Source organism: Lipotes vexillifer, unplaced genomic scaffold, assembly GCF_000442215.2.
Source record: "Lipotes vexillifer unplaced genomic scaffold, Lipotes_vexillifer_v1.1 scaffold302, whole genome shotgun sequence".
In the NCBI taxonomy this organism is placed as follows: Eukaryota; Metazoa; Chordata; class Mammalia; order Artiodactyla; family Lipotidae; genus Lipotes; species Lipotes vexillifer.
The window spans coordinates 2,404,592-2,427,723 of NW_006798913.1; the positions used below are offsets into that span (position 1 = coordinate 2,404,592).

The 23,132-nt window shown below is 35.6% G+C and overlaps 1 protein-coding gene across 1 annotated transcript in view; it reads left to right on the forward strand.

The window, feature by feature from the left end:
• Positions 1-5,384: 5,384 nt before the first annotated feature.
• Positions 5,385-23,132, forward strand: part of COL21A1 (collagen type XXI alpha 1 chain) — a 129,885-nt gene continuing 112,137 nt past the window's right edge. The window contains exons 1-2 of the mRNA XM_007471192.1: positions 5,385-5,472; positions 10,593-11,144. Coding sequence (XP_007471254.1) covers positions 5,385-5,472; positions 10,593-11,144 — 640 coding nt within the window. The remainder of the gene's footprint in view (positions 5,473-10,592; positions 11,145-23,132) is intronic.

A 23,132-nucleotide genomic window follows, 5' to 3' on the forward strand; every position in this document is an offset into this window, starting at 1 on the left:
TAGAAATAATGAGGATATTTTTTGTAGAGGAGCAGAATAACTTAATTTTGAGGCCTTTGGGGAGGAAATTAGTCAATATGTATTAGTACACATAGTTGCCATAAAACAGTACATCCTGGTGATGACTCATCAAAAATGCTTCTCACTGACATCTTTTGACCTTTATAGCTCTTTGTCCAGAGGTCCAGCCTTAATTTAAAAACTGACAGTGATGATTTTGGACTTAATGTTTTTCACTGAGATATAAATTATATACAACAATTTATATAGTTTTTAAGCCTTCAGCCAAATGGCCTTAGACAAATTTATGCACACAAATATCATCACTGCAAATGTAGACTATTTCTAACACCCAGTAAGTTTATTTGTGCCACATTCCAGTTGACTTCTCCCATCAAAAGCAAATGTTTCCTGATTTCTAACACTGCAGATTAGTTTTCTATCTTGGGACTCTGTATACCTGAAATCATGCTCTGTGTATTCTTTTGTGTTTGGCTCCTTTCATTAAATAGGATGTATTTAAAGTTATTCATGTTGTTGGGTATAAAGAAAGTTTATTATTTTTTTGTTGCTCTTCCATTATGCGAATATAACCACACAAATTGTTTATCCAATATTTTTCTGTGGATAGCATTTGAGTTGTTTTTAGTTTGGAGTTATTATGAATAAAACTACTATAAACTGTTAAAGTCTTTTTGTTGGCACATGTTTTCATTTCTCTAGGTTATACACTTAGCAGAAGGATTACTGGTTATAGTTTAATTTTGTGAGAAATTGAACCTAACACTTCTCTGAAGGGGTTACATCATTTTTCACTCTGACCAAAAATGTATGAGTTCCAATTTCTCCACATAGCCTCATAAACATTTGATACTATGTTTTAGCCATTTTAATTTTAATTAATTTTAGCCATTTTAGTGGGTGTGAAATGATATCTTATTGTGGTTTTAGCATACACTTCTGTGATGACTAATGATGAGAACCATTTAATATGCTTATTGGCCATTTCTGTATTTTCTTAAGTAATAATTTAAAAATTCTGTTGAAGACTTTTACTCATTTAAAAAATTGGATTGTTTTCTTTTTTATTGTTGATTTGTAGGAGTATTAAAAAATATATAATCTTTATGAGAGTCATTTTTGTAAGTATTTTATTCTGAATATTGACTTGTTTTCTTAATGGTATCTTTTAATATTGGTGAAATCTAATGTGTATCTATTTTTAAAATTGATAGTGTTTTTTGTGTCCTAAGAAATTTTGCCTAATCCCAAGGTTGTGAAAATAGTCTCATGTTTTCTTCTAGAAGCCTTATGGTTTTAGCTTTTACACTTAGATATATGCTTCATCTAAGTTTTGCATATGGAATGAGATGGGGTCAGGGTTAATTTTATTGTTTATTCTGTTGATCCAGCACCATTTATTGAATTTCCTTTCCTATTCAATTACCTTGACACTTCTATTGCAAATCAACTGACCATGTAAGTGTGGGTCTATTTCTGAACTCTATTGTGTTCCATTTAATATATTTATCCCTACACCAATACACACTTTCTTGATTCCTGTAGCTAGATGAGTGTAAGTCAAAATCAGATAGTATAAAGTCTCTCACTTAGTTCTTCTCAATCATGATTGTTATTTATGCAGATTGTTCTTCTTCATTGAAGATTGTTCTTCTAATTCAAAATCATTTGCATTTTATAAGAATTTTAGAATGAGTTTGTCAGTTTCTTTTAGAAATCTGCTGGGATTTTGATTGGGATTGTGTTGAATCCTTAGATCAATCTGAGGATAAAGATGGAACCAATATTGAGTCTTTTAACCCATGAATGTAGATTTCTCCACTTATTTGCTTTCTTTAATTTCTCTCAACAATGCATTATATATTTTAGTGTAGAGGTCTTTCACATTTTTCATTCACTTTATTTCTAAGTTTATGATGCTTTGATACTATTGAATATATTATATCCCCCCCCACCATTTTGTTGCTATTATATAGAAACACTTAAAAAAAAACTATTAACCTTGTGTCCTGTGACCTTGCTAAATTCACTTATTAGTTCTAATAGTGTTTTGGTAGATTTCAAATTTCTATGTAGATAATCATGTTGTCTGTAAATAATTAAAGTTTTATTTCTTCCTTTATAGTCTTTATTTCTTATTTTGAATATGGCACTGGCTAGGACTTCTTGTACGTTTTTGAATAGAAGTGATGTGAGAATATATCCTTAACTTTTTACTGATTTGGGGGAAAAAACATTCAGTCTTTTACCACTTGATGTGATCTAAGCTGTAGACTTTTCATAGCATTTTATTTTGGCCTCATACTAAAAGTTGAGAAGAGTTCTCTCTTCTTCTATTTTCATTTAATGTTATTTCATAAAAATGTTTGATTATTATTTTTTTCCTTAAATGTTTGTAGAAATTACTGGTGAAACTATCTGGCACTGGAATTTTCTTTGTGGGAAAATTTTTGGTTAAAAATTCTATTTCTTTAAGAATTTCAGTTTAGACCAGTTTCAATAAATAGTGTATCTTAAGACTTTGTCCATTTCATCTGTCTACTTATTATCCTTTTAAGGTCTGTAGGCTCTGTAGTGGAATCTCCTGTTTCAATATTGACTTAGGTAATTTATGTTTTCTGTCTTATTTCTTGATTATTCTTGCTAGGATTTATAAGCATATTTATTTGTTCAAAGAATTAACTCTTTAATGTTTTTCAATCTTCTAACTCATTGATTATAATTTTCTTTCTTTCTTTTTTTCTTCTTTTTCTTTTTACTCTTTAGTTTTAATTTGTTTTTCTTTCTCTATTTTATTAAGGTGGAAGCCTAGATATTGATTTTTCATTTTTCTTCTTTTCTAGTATATGCTTTTAAAGCCAAAATTTCTCTAATAGTGCTTTAGCTGTATCATAAAATTTTGATTTTTTAAAACAATTATTGATCAGTTGAAATATTTTAAAATTTCCCCTCTGATATTTTTTTAAATCATAGATTATTTAGAAGTATATTGGTTAATTCCAAGGATTTTGGGATTTTCTTCCTTTTCTAATTAATACCATTTAGGTCAAAGAACATAATCTGCATGATTTCATTTCTTTGGAATTTGAGTCTTGTTTTTTCTCCAGCATATGGTCTATTTTGATGACTTTCATATGTATTACAAAAGAATGTATATTCTGCTGTTGTTAGGTGGAGCATTCTATGAATGTCAACTAGGTGAAGTTGGATGATAAAGTTTTTCAAACCTCTGTACTGTTACTAAATTTTTTTAATCTACTTCAAAAATCTTTGAAAGTGGTTGTTTAAAATCTCACATTATGATTTGAATTTGTCTATTTCTTTAGGGTTTTTTTCCATTTTTTCTTCACGAATTCTGAAGCTTTATTATTAGATATCTACATATTTAGGATTTTTATATCTTTCTGATCCATTGCCTATTTTATTACCATGAAATTTCCATCTAAAATTCTTATTGTTGTTCCTCCGTATGTTGTGTGTCTTTTTTTCTCTGGTTTGTTTTAAGAATTTACTCTTTTATTTTGACTTTCAACTGATTATGATGTACCTAGGTATGACTTACTTTGTATTTTGCTTAGGGTGTGTTTGATCTGATTGTTGGTAGCTTTTGTCAATTTGGAAAATTCTTGGCCATTATATTTAAAAATATTTCTTCATTCACTTTCTCCTTTCCATCTGAGAAGCTAAATCAAGACCACTTGATACAGTCCCACAGATTTCAGATACTCTGTTACTTTTATTTCTCACCCCTCTTCCTGACTTTGGGTTTCATTTTGGATACTTTCTATTGACTTATCTTCAAGTTTACTGATCTTTCCCTCTGACGTATGCATGCTCACTGCATGATTTCTTTTTTGTTATATATTTTCATTGCAAGCATTTCACTTGTATCTTTTTTTTAATAGTTTCCATCCCTCTTTTGAAATTTCACATATTTTTGCAATTGTTGTCCATCTTATTCATTAGATCCTTTAACATGTTCTTCATAGCCTTTTTATAAACCCTGCTTAATACTTCTGACATTTAGATAATCTCTGAATCTGCTTATATTGAGTGTTTTTCTCCTGATCAGACATAAAACTTTGTTTCTTCTCATATTTTGGGAGACCCTTGGGAGATTTCTCTCAGCTTGTCAGTATGGTTTCCAGCTTTTTGTATTTGAGTTCTATTTTTCTCTCTTGTCCTTTCTGCTTTTTGAGATATGTCTCTCCACTGTAGTGAAGGATTGGAGTACCTTGGAGGGACTTTTCTTTCCCCTAAGTTCCCCACAGTTCTGTGGCTTCTCCCCTAACCTTCAGCAAGACAAGGATTTGTATTTGAGGAATTCCCTGGGGACTTGAACAGGAAGAGGGAAGGAGAGGATCTCTCTAGACTGTTTTATACTGCTTTCAATATTCTCTGTATTACTTGTCTATTCCGTGTACCCAGTTAAGGCTCCTGGGGAAGAATTGCTGGCTAGGGGCATCCTTGCTCTGAGTCTGGAACCCCTTGGGATTCTAATATGTCACTCCAGCTTTGACTGGTTGCTTCTGTACTGTAGCAAATTCTTCCTCCTCCTGAACAGGGTTCCCTTTCTACTAGGGACAAAAGCAGCCTTGAATCTTTTCTGTCCTATAAAGTATTAATAACTTTTGGAATTTAGCTCTTTTAGGTTTCTTTAAGCCCTGTCTTTTCTGCTGGGTTTTAAAAGCCTATAGTTTTATAGTTTATCTGACGTGTTCTCATTGTTGAGAGTGACAGTCTTTGGCAATGTTCCACATTCTAACCAGGAGTGAAGTCCTTGGACTAACTTAGAAAACATATTAATCTCATAACTGAGTGTTGATGAATTAAATAAAATAGATCTTAATGTTTATAATACAGCCCATGAAAAAATTAAATCCTATTATTCAGCTTTATCCTATAGATATTTTTTACTAGATACCCTTTGAGTGTTTCTTAAATGCAAATACACATGTAAAAGAAGGATATGTGCTACCACTGAGATAATAAAAAGAATGTGATAGGGCTCTGCAGGCTATGCTAAAAGGGGAATTCTAGTAAATATTATGAGCAAAGCTTAAAGTTTTAGAAAAGTTTTTGCTTTTCCAAGATGATTATGAATTAAAAACTTATCATGTTCATCCTCAGCTCCCATTCATTGTTGTCTTGTATTATATATTTGAAATGTGGCTATTTTGGGCACATAAGTTAATTTTAAGGTTAGCAAAAATTAACTGTGCTTTGACTGGGTATTGCAATTTAAAAATTTAAACTTATGATTGTTAGGTATTTGTCTTATTTTTCCAATATATTTAACTTTCTTTTTTTTCTCTTTCTTTTTAGGAATCCTAAAACCAAAACATAAGAACAAAAACAGAAACATGGCTCACCATATTACATTTCTTTGGATAATTTTGGTCCTGCTTCTTCAGAATTCTGTATTAGCTGAAGATGGGGAAATAAGATCAAGTAAGAACTATCAGCATTGTCTTTTTGTTATCAACACGTTGATTGTGGAAATCAAATAAGAGGAGCTCTAGCAATGGCTTTAAGGATCTTATTCTTATTGTCTTTGATGCTGTGATTCCCTAAAATAAATGAATCGCTATGTTACACATTAACTGGGAGGAAAAGCTATCAGAAGTCATTTTGAGAAAATTCTATGGTAATAGTGCATTTTATTGACCCAGGCTTTGGAATAAACACTCTGGTATTGAGTCCATGTTCAGCCATTTATATAAGCTTCATAATATGGTGATAAAGAAAGTACCTCCTTCACAGGATGGCTATCAGGACCATCCTATGAGCTTATCTCATAGAGATAATAAGATAATGCATATAAACGACTTAGCATGGTGACATTCAGTAAGTGGTGACTGTTATTCTGATTGCCTGTAGGAAAGCTTGCATGAGAGAAGTAGGCCACCCTACTTTTAAAAAGACACTTTTAAAAAGATAGCTTACTTCTTTTTAAAAGTGTGCTTATATGCATATTTTAAAACTCATAAACCCCCTAACTATAAATGAATTATGGTTTCTCTAACAGTTAAATCAGATGATTTGACAATTTGATTCAACTTGGCTTAAAATTAAAAAAAAATAGTATTTAATGTTTGCATAACCCTTTTATAGTTTAATCCACCCAAGCACTTTATGGGGTAGGTACTCTTTGTTTTTTGAGTTGGAAGAGAGATGCATAAAATGTATGGGCCTTGCATAGTGTCATACATCTGGTTGGAGCTGTCACTAGTATTTGAACACTTCTTTTCATCCTCAGTGCATTCCCTTCCTATGACACTGGTGATTCACATCTCTGAGGAGGAGGTTTCTTGGAGTGGTATTTTGTCTGAAGTTTATAAATGGCAGTACTTGCTTTTATGTCCATGCTCTTGGCTAACCTTGCAGTTATGAAATATATGCCCCATGGCTCTGGAAAGGGGTAGAAAGGGCCAAGAATAACCCTGTAAGAATTTGTAACCACTGAATCGAGTGATACACAAACACTCGCAGGTCCAGGCAATAACGAACCTCATAGCATCGAGGAAGGGTAACCTCGAAGAGTCCTGCAAACACAACCTTCCTGTCCTTTTGTCTCTCCCACAAAACCCCAATAAAAGCATAACCCTGTCATCCCTGTTCAGCTTACAAAAATAACAGGAAAACTTCATTCCCTTGGGTTAAAAAATATGCATCTGGGCAGAATCCCATTTTTGCCGTCCCTACCCTGGCGTCTGGCAGTGGTCACCATGACAGAGGTTGTTGGAATAGTGTCCCTCACACCCCCTACACTGAGACACCATCTGCCATATAGCATCTTAAGATGGTGTCATAATCACAGTTATATTTGTGAGACAAACCCATGTTTTGGCAATTTTTTTTTCTGGGGGGGGTACTTCTTGACTGTCATACGTGTTCACCTGACAGTAGTGTTTACTTCTGCTAGGTACTGTGATAGGTGAGTTGAGATAATGGTGAAACTGAGGCCTCTTCATAGGAGCTTTGTCATCATCCCAAAGATGCAAGTGGACAAAGAGAAGGAAAAGAATGGAAAGGAAGGAGAGGAAAGGAGGAAGTGAGGAAGGTGAAGAGAGGGAGAGATTGGTTGATTGATTGATTTACTCCAAGGAGTTGCAAAAATACTAATTGTCACCAAACATTTTTTTCTCCGATACCGATCTTTGCAACTATAATATCTCATTTGCAATATATACAGAAAATAAACCATCCTTATTATAACTTTAAATTGGGCATCCAAACACTACTTAAGGGAGACCATTAACCTGAGTAAAACCACAGGATGTAAAATTTGCTATCTCATTACCGTGACTCACCTCATCCTCTTCTAACTCATCATGTCCAAGGACATGGATGGGATCCTTGTCCCATGTAGTGTTTTGGCTGCTTTGAGTGCAAAAGTTAGAGAAGAAGGCAGCAAGTACAGCTGTTTCTTCCTGTTGGCCACTTCAAACTGATAGAGATAGAGTAGGATAATTAAATAGTCAGTTTAGAAATCCCACTAGGGGATTAAAGACAGAAAGGGAATTTTAAGGGAGTTTGGGAGACCGTTGTAAGTTAATGACCACTCAAGAAAAGAATCCAGTAACCTACCAACAATCTACCCTACCTTGAAGGAAGACCAGGTGCATCCAAGTGCCAGGCACGCTCAAGCCACAAACCCTGATAGTTAAAATACAAGGCAATAGATATGGGCTCTGAATCTTATTACATGAAGTCAGGGAGTTAATAGTCCTTGCAGGGTAGCATTTCTGCATGTAACCAAGACAGAAATAGAGGTGAAAAGGGAAAGAAACCAGGTGAAAGTGGATATTATACCCAAACCTGAGGTGAATTACTATATCTTAGTATATGTCACCACCCTTTCGCTAATATACATATGATTTAAATAGTGCCATGGCAGTTAGACCTGGTTAGACCGTATAGGGCCAAAGGAGGAACTAGTGATATGAGCCTTGACGTCTGCCCAAGAATGAGGAAGATGGTGGTCTTCTCCCCTCCCCACTTTTTCTTTGATTAAAAAAATGTAGCCCTCTTTGTTCCTGGGGCTCTTTGTTCCTGGGGTGGCGCTCCCTTGCCTGCCCGCTTGTCTCTCACAAGCATCCTATGCCAATAAACTCACTCTTTGCCTTCCACTTTGCCTCACGCTGAATTGCTTCTGTGAGGAGACAGAAGAACCTGAGCTTCAGTAAGTCCTGACCCCAGGTGAGTGCTTTTAATCCAAAGACAGTGGTTTTGAGTCCCCTCCTAGTCAGGGATCACAGGTTCAAGTCCCACTCTGAGGTGTGGGTGGGTTCAAGTCCTACCCGAGAAGGAGTGCAGTTTCAAAACCATTGGAATTACCCAAACAAACCAGTTTGTCTTTGGGGCTGTGTCTGTCTCTCACCTCTGGACCTTTGCACTTGCTGCTCCCTCTGATTAGAATGTCATCCTCTTGACCTGGTTAAAACTCTGCTTTCTGATTTCCGCCTTCCAACAAAACTGCCCCTGGCTTGGCATTGTTATGTTGCCACCCTCTCCTCAATGTTCTCATAATTCTTTGTACTTTCTCTAACCAGCCAGTTGTCCATCTTAACTAGGCTGGGAGCTTTTTGAGGTATCTCAAGTATGTTTGAAGCCAGTACCTAGCATGATATCAAGGACAGAACAGGTATTCAGTATATACATACTGAAAGAATGAGACAGGGTTAGAAGCATGTTGGGTACTGTGGAAAAGAGAGTTAAGGAAATCTTCTGCTGTACAGCAAAGTGATTCAGCTATAAATATGTATACATTCTTTTTTATATTCTTTTCCATTATAGTTTATCATAGGATATTGAATATAGTTCTCTGTGCAATATAGTAGGACCTTGTTGTTTATCCATTCTACATATAATAGTTTGTATTTACTAATCATAAACTCTCAGCCCATCCCTCCCCCACCCCCCTTTCCCCTTGGCAACCACATGTTGTCTGTCTCTATGTCTGTGAGTCTGTTTCTGTTTCATAGATAAGCTCATTTGTGCCATATTTTAGATTCCACATATAACTGATATCATATGGTATTTGTTTTTCTCCTTCTGACTTACTTCATTTAGTATGATAATCTCTAGGTCCATCCATGTTGCTGCAAATGGCATTATTTTATTCTTTTTAATGGCTGAGTAATATTCCATTGTATGTATGAACCACATCTTCTTTATCCATTCATCTTTTGATGGACATTTAGGTTTTTCCCACGTCTTGGCTATTGTGAATAGTGCTGCTATGAACATAGGGGTGCATGTATCTTTTTGAATTATAGTTTTGTCCAGATATATGCCCAGTGGGATTGCTAGATCATATGGCAACTCTATTTTTAGTTTTTTGAGGAACCTCCTTACTGTTTTCCATAGTGGCTGCAAAGAAGATTTTTTTTTTCTTTTCACAAGTGCTTAGAACTTGTCTGGGTATAACTTACACCACAGATAGTCTTTTTTTTTTCCTGGTAGAACTCTAAGATGTGCTGATCACATGTTTTCTGGTATCTTGAAACAAGAATCTTTACAGAGAAAGGAATAGCTTTATGCCCTTGAACATAGATTCACTTCACACGAGCTATTGTTTTGGCTACATTTGTGACTGAAGATGAGCATTCAGACCTTTAAACATTCATCTTGCATGTAGTGCATGAGTGACTGCTTTCATAACCTTGGTTCATTTACATTTTCTCAGCTATATCAAGAATGTGGATCTTTGCTGGCTACTTTAGTCCTGAAGATGGCGGAAAGTTTGTTTTTAATTTCTTCCCCACATTCATTGGTTTATATAAATTTTTATAAATATTTCAGGTTAGCATTAAACTAAACATATTTCACTGATAACTTAAAGCAATGATGTTAGTCTATAGCTGAAAATCATTCATTTATTAAAATTTTTTGTTTTCATTTATTCAGTGAAGAAATACAATAAAATATTGCTTTATATTAATACCTGCCCCTACAAAGAAATATCTAGATATCATATTCATATACAGCATCCATTTTTTATTCTCTATTTTTATTTTTTTTCATTTGGCCACATGGCACAGCATGTGAGACCTTAGTTCCCGGACCAGGGATCAAACCCGTGCCCCCTGCAGTGGAAGTGCAGAGTCTTAACCACTGGACCACCAGAGAAGCCCCTATTCCCTATTTTTGTTTTTTTTTGTTTTTTTTTTTTTGCGGTACGCGGGCCTCTCACTGTTGTGGCCTCTCCCGTTGTTTAAAGCTGAATCATTAATACTTAAATTAAGACAAGCTAATTAAAAAATAACAAAAATCATAGCCCTCATTTATAAAGAATTTTTATAAGCTAGGCAGTGTATCATAGTTAATCTTCACAAAGCTCTTATGAACTGGTTACTATTATCTTGTTTTAAAAAATTCAGCATTATCGAGGTATAATTGATGTATAAAATTATAAGATAGTTAAACTATACATTGTGGCGACTTTATGTATATACATGTGAAAGGATTCCCCCTGTCTGGTTAATTAAAAATTCATGCATTTAAAACCTCTAATTTTTGTTTTTTATGTAACACATATATCTCTGATGGTTTTCTTTTTCACTTAGGTTGTCGTACTGCTCCAACAGATTTAGTTTTCATCTTGGATGGCTCTTACAGTGTTGGCCCAGAAAACTTTGAAATAGTGAAAAAGTGGCTTGTCAATATCACAAAAAACTTTGACATAGGACCGAAGTTTATTCAGGTTGGAGTGGTTCAGTATAGTGACTACCCTGTCCTGGAGATTCCCCTTGGGAGCCATGAATCAGGAGAGAATTTGATGGCAGCCATGGAGTCCATACACTACTTGGGAGGAAACACAAAGACTGGAAAGGCCATCCAGTTTGCCCTTGATTACCTTTTTGCCAAGTCTTCACGATTGCTGACTAAGATAGCAGTAGTCCTTACAGATGGTAAATCCCAAGATGAAGTCAAGGATGTGGCAGAAGCAGCAAGAGACAGTAAAATAACATTATTTGCCATCGGTGTTGGTTCAGAAACAGAAGACGCAGAACTTAGAGCTATTGCCAACAAGCCTTCATCTACTTATGTGTTTTATGTGGAAGACTATATTGCAATATCCAAAATAAGGGAGGTGATGAAGCAGAAACTTTGTGAAGGTAAGCCTTAATATAATGTGGAAACAAGTAATAATGATGCTTTCTTACATTTTGGTATAACCTGTTCATTTGGGAACTGGGGAAGATGGTTATATTTAATGTCAAATTATTTAAGTTAGAAATGAGGTGAGCACACATTTCTGTGCTATATTTTTCTGGATAAATTTTGTTTTTAGAAACAATTGCTTTCTTACAAAATCTACAGTTGGAAAATATAATATTTTGTGTTTTCCTTTCAATTACAATATGTTTATTGTGGAGATGGTAGAAAATAAAACACCTAAATAATTAAAATATATGTAAACCACACATGATCATATTGCTCCTGTTAACAAGATTTTGTCTTTTTCATCCTAATCTTTTCCTTTTTTTGATTTCAATGTGTCTGAGAGTTTATTCATGTGTCTAAATAAGGATAATATTGTATATATAATTTCATACTCTATTTTCATATTATTTATACTCTTATTGTGTATATAATTTTAATACTCTATTAATATCATAGTGGACAATCTTTTAAGATAATCTATTTAATAATTTCTCCATTTTTGTATGTTTGGTTTATTTCTAAGTTTTTCTAATACAAATAACAGTGAATATTCCTCTACCTAATTCTGAATGGGAATCTCTCATCATTTCTTCAGAAAACAAAGATCAAATTACTAACATTTTTAAAACTTTGGAAGAATGTTAAAAATTCCACATGAGAAAAACTTAAACTCCCACCAGCAATGAGGGAACATTTGAAAATATAGTACTTACCAGTCTATTAATTATGTTTGTATCATTTCATAAAATCTGACTTCATGTGTATGATAGGTCCCCATGGGAAAGTTCCAGTTTTTGGTAAACATTAATCCTGTTAGTGTATAGACATGCTTGTGTTCACATTATTTTGGGGGAAGAATAATTTATTCATATCTTTTTTTTTTTTTTTTTTTTTTTTTATTTTAACAAAATTCAAATTGTATCAAGAATCTTTTCTGACCACAATACTATGAGACTAGATATCAATTACAGGAAAATATCTGTACAAAATACAAACACATGGAGGCTAAACAATACACTACTTAATAAAGAAGTGATCACTGAAGAAATCAAAGAGGAAATTAAAAAATACCTATAAACAAATGACAGTGGAGACACGATGACCTAAAACCTATGGGATGCAGCAAAAGCAGTTCTAAGAGGGAAGTTTATAGCAATAAAATCCTACCTTAACAAACGAAAAATCTCGAATAAACAACCTAACCTTGCACCTAAAGCAATTAGAGAAAGAAGAACGAACCCGTGTCCCCTGCATCGGCAGGCAGACTCTCAACCACTGCGCCACTAGGGAAGCCCTATTCATATCTTTTATTTTTAATATTATAGGCACTTAATATACTGTACACCTAAAAATAATGTTCATGTAGATGGAAATACTTTTTTCCCAGTTTACCTACAAAATAAGACACAAATAGGTTGGTTCACATTTGATAGAAAAATTTCTAAATGATTGTGGCTTAGAAAACAAATTAATTCCTTCATTTTCTTCATATTTGGGAGGTATGGTAGAGAAAAACATTTTAAAGCTTTTTGGATTTTTTCTTTTAAAATGCATGGAAGGGCTTCCCTGGTGGCGCAGTGGTTGAGAGTCCGCCTGCCGATGCAGGGGACATTGGGTTCATGCCCTGGTCTGGGAAGATCCCACATGCCACGGAGCGGCTGGGCCCGTGAGCCATGGCCGCTGAGCCTGTGCGTTCGGAGCCTGTGCTCCACAACGGGAGAGGCCACAACAGTGAGAGGCCCGCGTACCGCAAAAAAACAAAAACAAAAACAAACAAAAAAATAAAATGCATGGAAATATTAAACAACTAAAACAAAGAGAAAAAAAGCATAGAAGATTAAGCATTTTCTTTAATAAAACTTTAAAAAAGGTACTAACAAGTAAGTACAAATAGTCATTACAGTTATTCTTTTTTTTTTTTTTTTTTGTGGTACGCGGGCCTCTCACTGTTGTGGCGTCTCCCGTTGCGGAGCGCAGGCTCCGGACGTACAGGCTCCGGACACGCAGGCTCAGCGGCCATGGCTCACTGGCCCAGCTGCTCCGCAGCATGCGGGATCTTCCCAGACCGGGGCACGGACCCGTATCCCCTGCATCGGTAGGCAGACTCTCAACCACTGCGCCACCAGGGAAGCCCTACAGTTATTCTTTTTATGAATCTCTAACAATAAGACTGTTGCCTTTTGTTGTGTTGTGTTGAACAGGTCAAAGCGATTTAGATTTTTAATATGTTGTTAGAATTCTTTGGCTTTCAAGCTAGGTATATTTCATTATTAAAATAGACTTTTCATGGTGAAATTTCACTTACCATTCATCTTTTTTCTTTTTTTTATAAATTTATTTATTTATGGCTGCGTTGAGTCTTCATTGCTGCACACGGGCTTTCTCAAATTGCGGTGAGCTATTCTTCATTAGGTTAGGGGCTACTCTTAGTTGCGGTGCGGTAGCTTCTCTTGTTGAGGAGCACAGGCTGTAGGCGCGCGGGCTTCAGTAGTTGTGGCTCATGGGCTCAGTAGTTGTGGCTTGCAGACTCTAGAGCACAGGCTCAGTAGTGTGGCACGTGGGCTGAGTTGCTCTGCGGCATGTCGGATCTTCCAGGACCAGGGCTTGAACCTGTGGTCCCCTGCATTGGCAGGCGGATTCTTAACCACTGAGCCACCAGGGAAGTCCCACTTACCATTCATCTTAATCCTAAAATATAAATTTGATTAAATATGTCTGTTTAGTATTTGCTTCAGACACTTTTCCTGTAGATCTGTATTTTGGTAAATGCATTCTCTCTATTTAAAAATTTTAAAATACCCATGAAAGAGTTGCTGTGTGAAAATGGGTAAAAATTCTTTCAGCTAAAATGTATGATCTGTAAAAAAAAAAAATCAAATTCGAAATCTTGCCAAGTATTTCTTCATCTACACTCAGAAAAAGAATGTAAGTAATGTCTGTGTCTGTTCAGTTCGCATGCTAACTGTACAAGAGACATCTTTTAAAATGTACTTTTTGAAACTGTACTTGTGGAAGATATAGGGTTTTTTGCACTTGACTTTTTGTACTGTATTAGATTATGATTAATGCACTAAATTAATGCATTGCTGTATTGCAGCTTCTTCACATCCTGTAATTTGTGTTTGATTATTTAACAAATTCACTTTTTTTTTTGGGGCAAATAGTTAACTTCTACTTTGAGGTGTTTAGCATATAGGATTACTATTTCCTAATATCGTTCCCTTTTATACTGTACTGTGGTACAAAATATTATCCACCTCTTTGTTCCCACATGGATTATTTCATCTTCATGGACCTCCTGTTTCCTCGGAGGTGTATTCTGCAATACACTGCTTATTTCAGGACCGCCTAAAAGTGATGCGCAATGATTTCTTTCTTTATCTGAGAGTCTTTCTTCTAATTTGAGCTTAGTTTGTTCTTTCTTAGTTCTTTGACTTGTAAAGTTAGGCTGTTTATTTGAGATCTTTATTATTTTTTAATGTAGATTTTTATTGCTATGAATTTCCTTCTTACTGCTGCTTTTGCAGCATCCCATAAGTTTTGGTATGTTGTGTTTTAGTTTTTGTTTATCTCAAAGATACTTTCTAATATCCCCTTTGACATAATGATTTTTCAAGAACATATTGTTTAATTTCCACATATTTGTGAATTTTCCAGTTTTCTTCCTGTCATTAATTTCTAGTTTCATTCCATTTTGGTTGGAACATATACCTGGTATGATTTCAATCTTCTTAAATTTGTTAAGACTTTTTTTTTGACCTAACATGTTATCTATCCTGGAGAAGTTTCATTTGTACTTGAGAATAATATGTATTCTGCTGCTGTGGTGGTGGGGGGTGGCGGTGGGTCACTGTTCTATATATGTCTGTTAGATCCATTTGGTCTATACTGTTGTTCAAATTCTCTGTTTCCAGATCTGTTTCCAGACACATCTTCTGTCTGTATGTTCTATCCATTATTAAAAGTGGAGCATTCAAGTCCTTTACTATTACTGTGTTGCTGTCTATTTATCCCTTCAGTTTTGTCAATGTTTGCCTCATATATTTGGGTGCTGTACTGTTGAGTGCATATGTATTTATAATTGTTATGTTTTGCTGGCGAATTGACCATTTTCCATTGTATAATGTCCTTCTTTGTCTCTTTTGACAGTTTTTAACTAATGTAAGTGTCACCACCTTTGCTCTCTTTTGGTTAGCATTTGTATGGAGTATCTTATTCCATCCCTTTGCTTTTATCCTGTGTGTGTCCTTAATTCTAAAGTAAATTTTTTGCAGATAGTATAGATCTTGTTGTTGTTTTTTAAGTCCATTTAGCTACTCTGTGCCTTTTATTGGGGATTTTAATCAATTCACATCTGAAGTAATTACTGATAAGGAAGGATTTAATACTGTCATTTATTGTTTTCTGACTCAGCTTTTTTTTATTGTTCTTTTTTCTCTTGCTGTCTTCTGTGTTTCATTGATTTTTTTGTAGTGACATGCTTTGTTTCCTTTTAATATACTTTTGCATATCTTCTATAGGTATTTTCTTTGTGGTTACCATGGGGGTTACATAAAACATCATATAGTTATATCAATCTATTTTAAGTTGATAACTACAAATGCTCTGTATTTTTGCTTATTCCTGCCCTCTTTACACTTTTTTACTGATGCCACAAATTACATCCTCTTATATTGTGTATTCATTAGTACAGTTTCACAGTTATAGTTTATACTTTAGTCTTTTAACTTCTGTATCAGAATTAAAAGTGATTTAAATACCATTGTTACAGTATTCTGAGTTTGTCTATATATTTACTTTTATCAGCAAGTTTTATACTTTCCAGTGCTTCTGTGTTGCTGTTTAATATTCTTTCCTTTCAATTTGAAGGACTTCCTTAATATTTCTTATAAGGCAGGTCTAGTGGTAATAAACTTCCTCAGCCTTTTTTAATCTGGAAAAGTGTTTATTTCTCTTTCTATTTTGAAGGACAGTTTTGCCAGATACAGTATTTTTGGTTGACATTTTTTTTTTCTTTGAGCACTTTGAATATATTATCCCGTTACCTTGTAACCTGTGAGATTTCTACTTAGAAATCTGGTGATTGTGTCATGGGGTACCCTGTACATAATGAGTTGCTTTTGTCTTGCTGCTTTCAAAGTTCTCTCTTTGTCTTTGGTTTTTGACAATTTGATTATAATGTGTCTTGATGTGGATATCTTTGAGTTCTTTAATCTGGATGTCCATTTCCTTTCCTAGATTTGAAAAGTTTTTGGCTATTATTTCTTTAAACAAGCTTGCTTCTTTCTTTCTTCTTCTGCAGCTCCCATAATCTATATATTGGTCTACTTGATGGTGGGCATAAGACATTTAGGCTTTCTTCAATCTTTGTCATTCTTTAAAATTTTGCCTGGATAATTTCAAAGTACCTCTCTTCAAGTCTGCTGATTCTTTCTTCTACTTGATCAAGGCTGATTTTGAATGCCTCTAGTCAGTTTTCCAGTTCAATTGTTATTTTCTGCTCCAAAAATTTCTGTTTGGTTCTCCTTTACATTTTCTGTCTTTTTTCTCACTTTGTTGATGTATCGTTTTCTTGAGCTCATAGAACATCCTATGATGTCTATTTTGAATTCTTTGTCAGATAATATGCCTCCCTTTCTTTAGGGTCAGTATCTGGAGAGTTATTTTGTTCCTTTGATTGGGTGATGTATCTCATAGTTTGTTTCAAGATTCACACATTTGAAAAAAAGTTACCTCTCCCAGTCTTTACCAACTGGCTTTGCACAGGGGAAATCCCTCAGCAATCACTCTGGCTAGAGATTCTGAAACCTTTTTTGGAGGGATGTGATTTCTCTGGAATTGTGTGAGCAATTCATTAATTAGAGAGACTGGTTTCTTTTTCAGGAGCTCACAGTCTTTCACTCCCTTTGGTGTCTGTCCCTTTGGTGTCTGTCTGTAATACTTCAAGTTCTCTAGTTCTCTAACCACAAGTTTCCCACTCCTTTGTTCTCAGTGGCCATCAGATGTCCAGGTGTGCTGGTTCCCTGTCAGCACCCTTAGTCAGGCAAGACCATATCATTCTTTCAGGCAGCCCTTTGAAAATCTAGAATGCTGAATACATGCTCCACTCTTTTCTCTTTCTGAGGTAGAAGTCTCAGGTTTTGTGTCTTCTGATCATGCTGAGCCATGCCAGCCACAACAAGCCACCCTCCCAGTTTTATTTGTTCTGAGCAGTCCACAGGTATCCAAAAGATTCTGGTTCCTTCAGTGCTGCAAATGAGGCAAGACAAGCTGAAAGCTGGAGCATTGGATGCATGCTCCACTTTTCTTTTTCCCTCCTGAGGGAGTCATTATAAGCTAGGGCATCTCTCCTGGCACTTATTTGTGTCAGCTTGGAGAGGGACTAATGTGGGTAAGGTAAAATTATTCTTAATTACCTGTTTCATTGAGGCTGTTCTTGGCTTTGTGCTCACCTGGGGAACTTCAGCTTCCTAACCGGAATCTCACAAAGGTATTTTGGTCCAATCTGTGTTTCAGTGGGAGAATGTGGGTTGGGACTTTCTATTCTGCCATCTTGCTGACTTCACTCCTCTGTTCTTTTTATGAGTCAACCAGGCATGGGCTTGGTGCAACAGAATGAGGAGGGAAAAGAAAGTAATTTCCCCTTGTTCTCTGGAAGATACCTTCCTTAGATGTCTTCAAGGGCTTCCAACAGCTTGTGGCTTGAATGATGGGGTTCCAAGGCCCATATTTTGATTCAGGTGAGCTGAACTTGCTTGTGCACAGGTGTGGGTAGTTACAAGAGCAGGTCCTAGAAAACTGCCTGTGTATTCTTACTGTTCCATTTTCCACTATCTTGACTTTTGGATGAGGCAGGAAACTTATCTATTTCTTAAAAGAGTATATGGTGTTCACTCAAGAGGGACCAGAGGTCAGAATTAGCAACTAGCTGTGCAAATGTAGCCATATCTTGAGAGACAGAGAGATAGAAAGATAAAGAGATAGAGATAGAGATAGAGATAGATAGATAGAAAGAGAGAGAGAGAGAGAGAGAGAGAGAGAGAGAGAGAGAGAGAGAGAGAGAGAGAGAGAGAGAGAGAGAGAGAGAGAGAGAGAGAGAGAGGGATACCACTTGCCCAAGTGGAACTTTGGTGTCTTTCATTCCAAAAACTTAGTGACTTTTTTCCCTCCAGTGCTTTTCACCATGATACACTTTAACTTGGAATGATGTTCACGACTTCTGAATTTCTTTTTCTCTCACCGAGAATTATTCATATTTTCTATGACTCTTTGCTTGGTGATTGCTGGATAATTTGATTATCTAATTTCAATCTTATAATACTTTATAATACTTTGTAATAATGGCCTGGTATATTACTCTACCCTACTCAGTTTAACTTCCATTTCAGTAGAAGACATAAAAGGTAAAGGTACACATATCAGGTGCCATGGCCAGGACAACTGAGTTGTTTTTGGAGGTAGTGAGTATTTTAGCTTACATGATTTCATAACATGTGATTAACTTGTCTGCCTTCACATGAAACTCATATCCTTCCCTTCTGCCTCTCCACTATTGGTACACATATGCTTGAATTCACAACCACAGAGATGGGGCATGGAAAAATGAGAGGTGGGAGGTGGGGTGAAGTTTGGCAGATGGGATATGATGGAGTATAATATTTTATTAAACCTCATAGAATATTCAGGGGAATAACTGTGTATTCTATCTGTAGGTTAAAAGAATTTAAATCTAATCTGAATTGGTGACAACCTACATTGTCAAGAGCTTGTAGTATATCCAAAAATATGAATTTTCCATTCATTTAATTAGAGAGGCTAGAGCTATGTTTCAAATAAAGGAATATGATATGTTTATATTTTATGTGCAAAGCAATGTTTGGGTATTAAATTGGAAAAAGTAGGATGACTATGGCATGATTCAGAAAATATAAAAATTATAGCATACAGACTTTTCTCTCAGTGTTTATGATTGGATCTAGATGCAGCTGTATAAGTTAATTATTTCTAGGAAAGGAATAAACAAGAAAACATTCACAATAATTTTCTTAGGAATATTTAAAGCTTGTGTAAAATGCTCATTCTCCCATCCTTTCTCTCTAAAATATGATGTATAATAGCTATCACCTAATTACCTATTTTATGCTCATAACAGCTTCATCCTTTTTAAGTGACAGTTGGCATGCCAGTAGGAGTGAAAATTGGTACAACCACTTTGGGAAAGTCTTTGACATTATCTATTAGGGCAAATGTACTTCTATCTTATGAAACAGTAATTCTATCTTAGATATTTAACTACAAGAAATAAGTTCATATGTTCACCAAAAGACTATTCAAGAATGTTCATAGCAGCTTTATTTAAAATAATCCCAAACTGGAAACAACTCAAATTATTGCCCACAGAAAAATGGATATAAGTACATCATAGTATAATTCATATAGTAGAATACTACACAGCAATACCATCAACAAAAACCACATCACTCTTATGTGCTAAACCATGGATAAATCCACAGGCATTATGTTGAGCAAGAGAAGTCAAATTTTAAAAAAAGATACTGCATTGTTCATTTATATTAAGTTCAAGAACAGACAAAACTAAATTAATCAATGGGGACAGAAATCATAACAGTGGTGGCTTCTGGTGGTGGTGGTTATCCTCTGTGAAGGATCATGAGGTTGCTTTCAAGGTGTTAGACAGATTCTGTGTCTTGTCTGAGGCAAGCTATGTGAGTGTAGGCGTGTGTGGCAATTGAACTATCGTATACTTGAGATTAAGTCATTTTACTGAATGTAGGTTGTATCTTAATAAAAAAGTTTAAAAAAATTCGGTAAGCACAATGTCTATTAAAGTAAAGCACTTGAATGTTTTTTTTTTAAACCTGAGGCCGTATGAATATGGTGGTCCAGCCCAATCTCTGGAGTCAGAACGAGATCTGGGTTTGGTTCCTGACTTTGTCAACATCACTTTCTTGAAGTGAAATCTTAGGCTAAGTGGCTGACTCCAACCTTGGTGATAGAGACCTTATTTTATCTCATTTTATTTTTTTGCAGTTTAAATAATAGTAACATTTATTATCTCATACAGTTCCTGTGGATCAGGGACATGGGTGAAGCTGGGCTGAATGGTCCTGATTCAGGTTCTCCCAAGGAATTGCAGTCAAGATGTCAGCTGAGGCGGCAGGCCGCTGAAGGCTTGACTGGGGCTAGAGGGTCTGCTTTTAAGGTGACTCACTCACAAGATTGGTGAATCAGTGCTGGCTATTGGCAGGAGGTTTCAGTTCCTGGTCACATGGACGTCTCCAAGTTGCTGCTGGAGCATCCTTGCAACATGGCAGCTGGCTTCCCCCGAAATGAGTGGTCCAAGAGAGCAAGGGGGGGCTGCAGCGTCTTTCATGGTCTAGACTTGGAAGCCACACCCCTTCATTTCTACAATATCCTACTGGTTATGAAGGCTAGCCCTGTCAGTGAGAGAGACCACATCTAATGAACGTTAATATCAGTATGCTAGATATTAGAGCAGCAGAGGAACATGTTAAGATGCATCGATGTTTGTTTAAAAAAATAGAGTTTGTATGTTAAAAGATGCATAAATGTAATATCTGACAAAAGTTCTTCCAATTCAAATTAAAAATGGAAAAGAAAAGGAGTAAAGAATGAGTTTCAGGAATTGGACACAGACTATTGTCTGGATACGTGTAAAGGCAAGACACACTACCTTTCTTCATCTATAGTATTTGGTCAGAGGAAAAAATAACTTAGAAACATTTCAGACTTCCCTGGTGGCACAGTGGTTAAGAATCCACCTGCCAGTGCATGGGACATGGGTTCGAGCCCTAGTCTGTGAAGATCCCACATGCCACAGAGCAACTAAGCCCGTGTGCTGCAACTACTGAAGCCCGTGTGCCTAGAGCCCGTGCTCTACAATAAGTGAAGCCACTGCAATGAGAAGCCCGCACACCACAATGAAGAGTAGCCCTTGCTCACCGCAACTAGAGAAAGCCCACGCACAGCAACGAAGACCCAATGCAGCCAAAAAAAAAAAAAAAAGCATTTCATTACATAATCAATGGCTTTACAATGAAAAATGGCAAAACCAGATGAGTTATTCTGTAATTTTGTAAGCCTTTAAAATTGTATTCTTCTTAGCTATTTTTTAAGGCAAGGATGGGTTTCCATTTCTTATATTTTTTTCTTAGTGTTGAAAAATAATATATTCTATGTTGGTGAGGCTACTTACTGGTGAAAAAGATTTTGACTTTTCTGGTTTGTGCATAAGTTGTACTTAAGGCTAATTGGAGTTTATTGATCCCATTGACTCACCACTGAAAGGATTGTTATAAAAATCTACACTTACTATGTCCCACTGTCAGCCATGCGTTTGGCAGACATCTTCCTCTGATGAAGGATTCTAAATCAACCTATATTTCAGAACAGTGGGATTACTTGCTGGTAAAAGAGAATGAGATCATTCAGTCATGTGATGAGAAAAGAAACTTTGTGAACTTGGGCTTTAGTAAGAGAATTTCTGCTTGGATAATTTATTTCAGATTTGCTATTGTTATTTTAGTGTATTTCCAATATGATGGGATGTAGTCTAAGTTATCACAATCTTGGTGAATGTGCCTCCTTTTTTATAAATTTGTACGTGATGTTAAAGTCCATGGTGATATAATAGACCTTCAGGAAAACAAATGTTTTAAATTGCCACTGAATGCCATTGAGGATTGTGTATCTTTGGCACGTATACTCATGTTTGCCTTACCATTAAAACCAAGTTCAATCCAGGAAAGTTTAAAGAAGCTGGCTTGCACAGACCTAAACTGTACCAGGGGCACCATAGACAACTAAGTTTTATTGGATTATCGGGTCTGGATCACTAAAATTACTTTTGGTCTCTGACCACAAATCTCCTTATAAAATTCCCAGTTGTCAGTTAAAATATGTGACTTCTGCAGAGGGTGGACTTACAAATAATCTTGCAGTTGGATTAAGTAGGCACTTATAAACTAGGCTAGGAATAATGTGTTCATTATTAATTAATGTGATTGTCCCCCTATCATATTAACTTATAAGTAGAAAGCTGTAGCTAGACACATGTGATTTCCCTGGTTAGACTCAAGAGATACACAGTTTTTGTGTTCTTGTCCATGGCAGGATTTTAAATAAAACACATTTTAATGATCCTAATAAGACTAAATTACTTATACTACTAAGCCCTGGGATTTAACAGAATAGCAATTACTACTGGACCCCCAGTGTTTAAAATAAGTGGACTAATGTGTGCTCCACCCCAGAAAGTGTTCCTTTTCTGAATACTCTCTGAATATATTAAAGTCAAATAAAATTATAACTGTGTAGTCTGTGTAGGAAACCATTTGTGAACTTAAGGCTTTGAGGTTTTTTCTTTTGGTTCTTGCTCCTGAATGCACTCCTTTAAACTAACTTGCTTTATCTAGATTGTTCTACTTACCTGTTGTATGTGTTATAGCAAGTCCCAACTGACTCTGTCTTAGCATTTGATTTTCCTGGTACTTAAAATGACAGCTTCCAAGTTCCAGTTTTTAACTCCAGTATCCATTCCCCTCTCTGTATGTATTTGTATAGTTATACATAGATTTCTTTTTTTCTACACAATAGGGAAGTTAATTATTGACCTCTGTTTCCCTAGAAGTTTGTGGAAGAATTGTTGGTTGGCAATCAAAGTAGCTTTTTATATATGGAAACTTTCTTTTATCTGTTTCCTATAGCTAGGTATATGCAAACATACAAACTGTATTTGAGCATTTTAACTACATTTTACTTTTCAATTTCCATGTGTAAGGGTATTTTATTATTCTTGTAGGTGAGCAAATTCGGAAGAAAAATTATTTCTTCAAAAAAATACGGGTGTACCAGGGGCTGAGAGGAGAGAGGAATGGGGAGTTATGGTCTAATGGGTA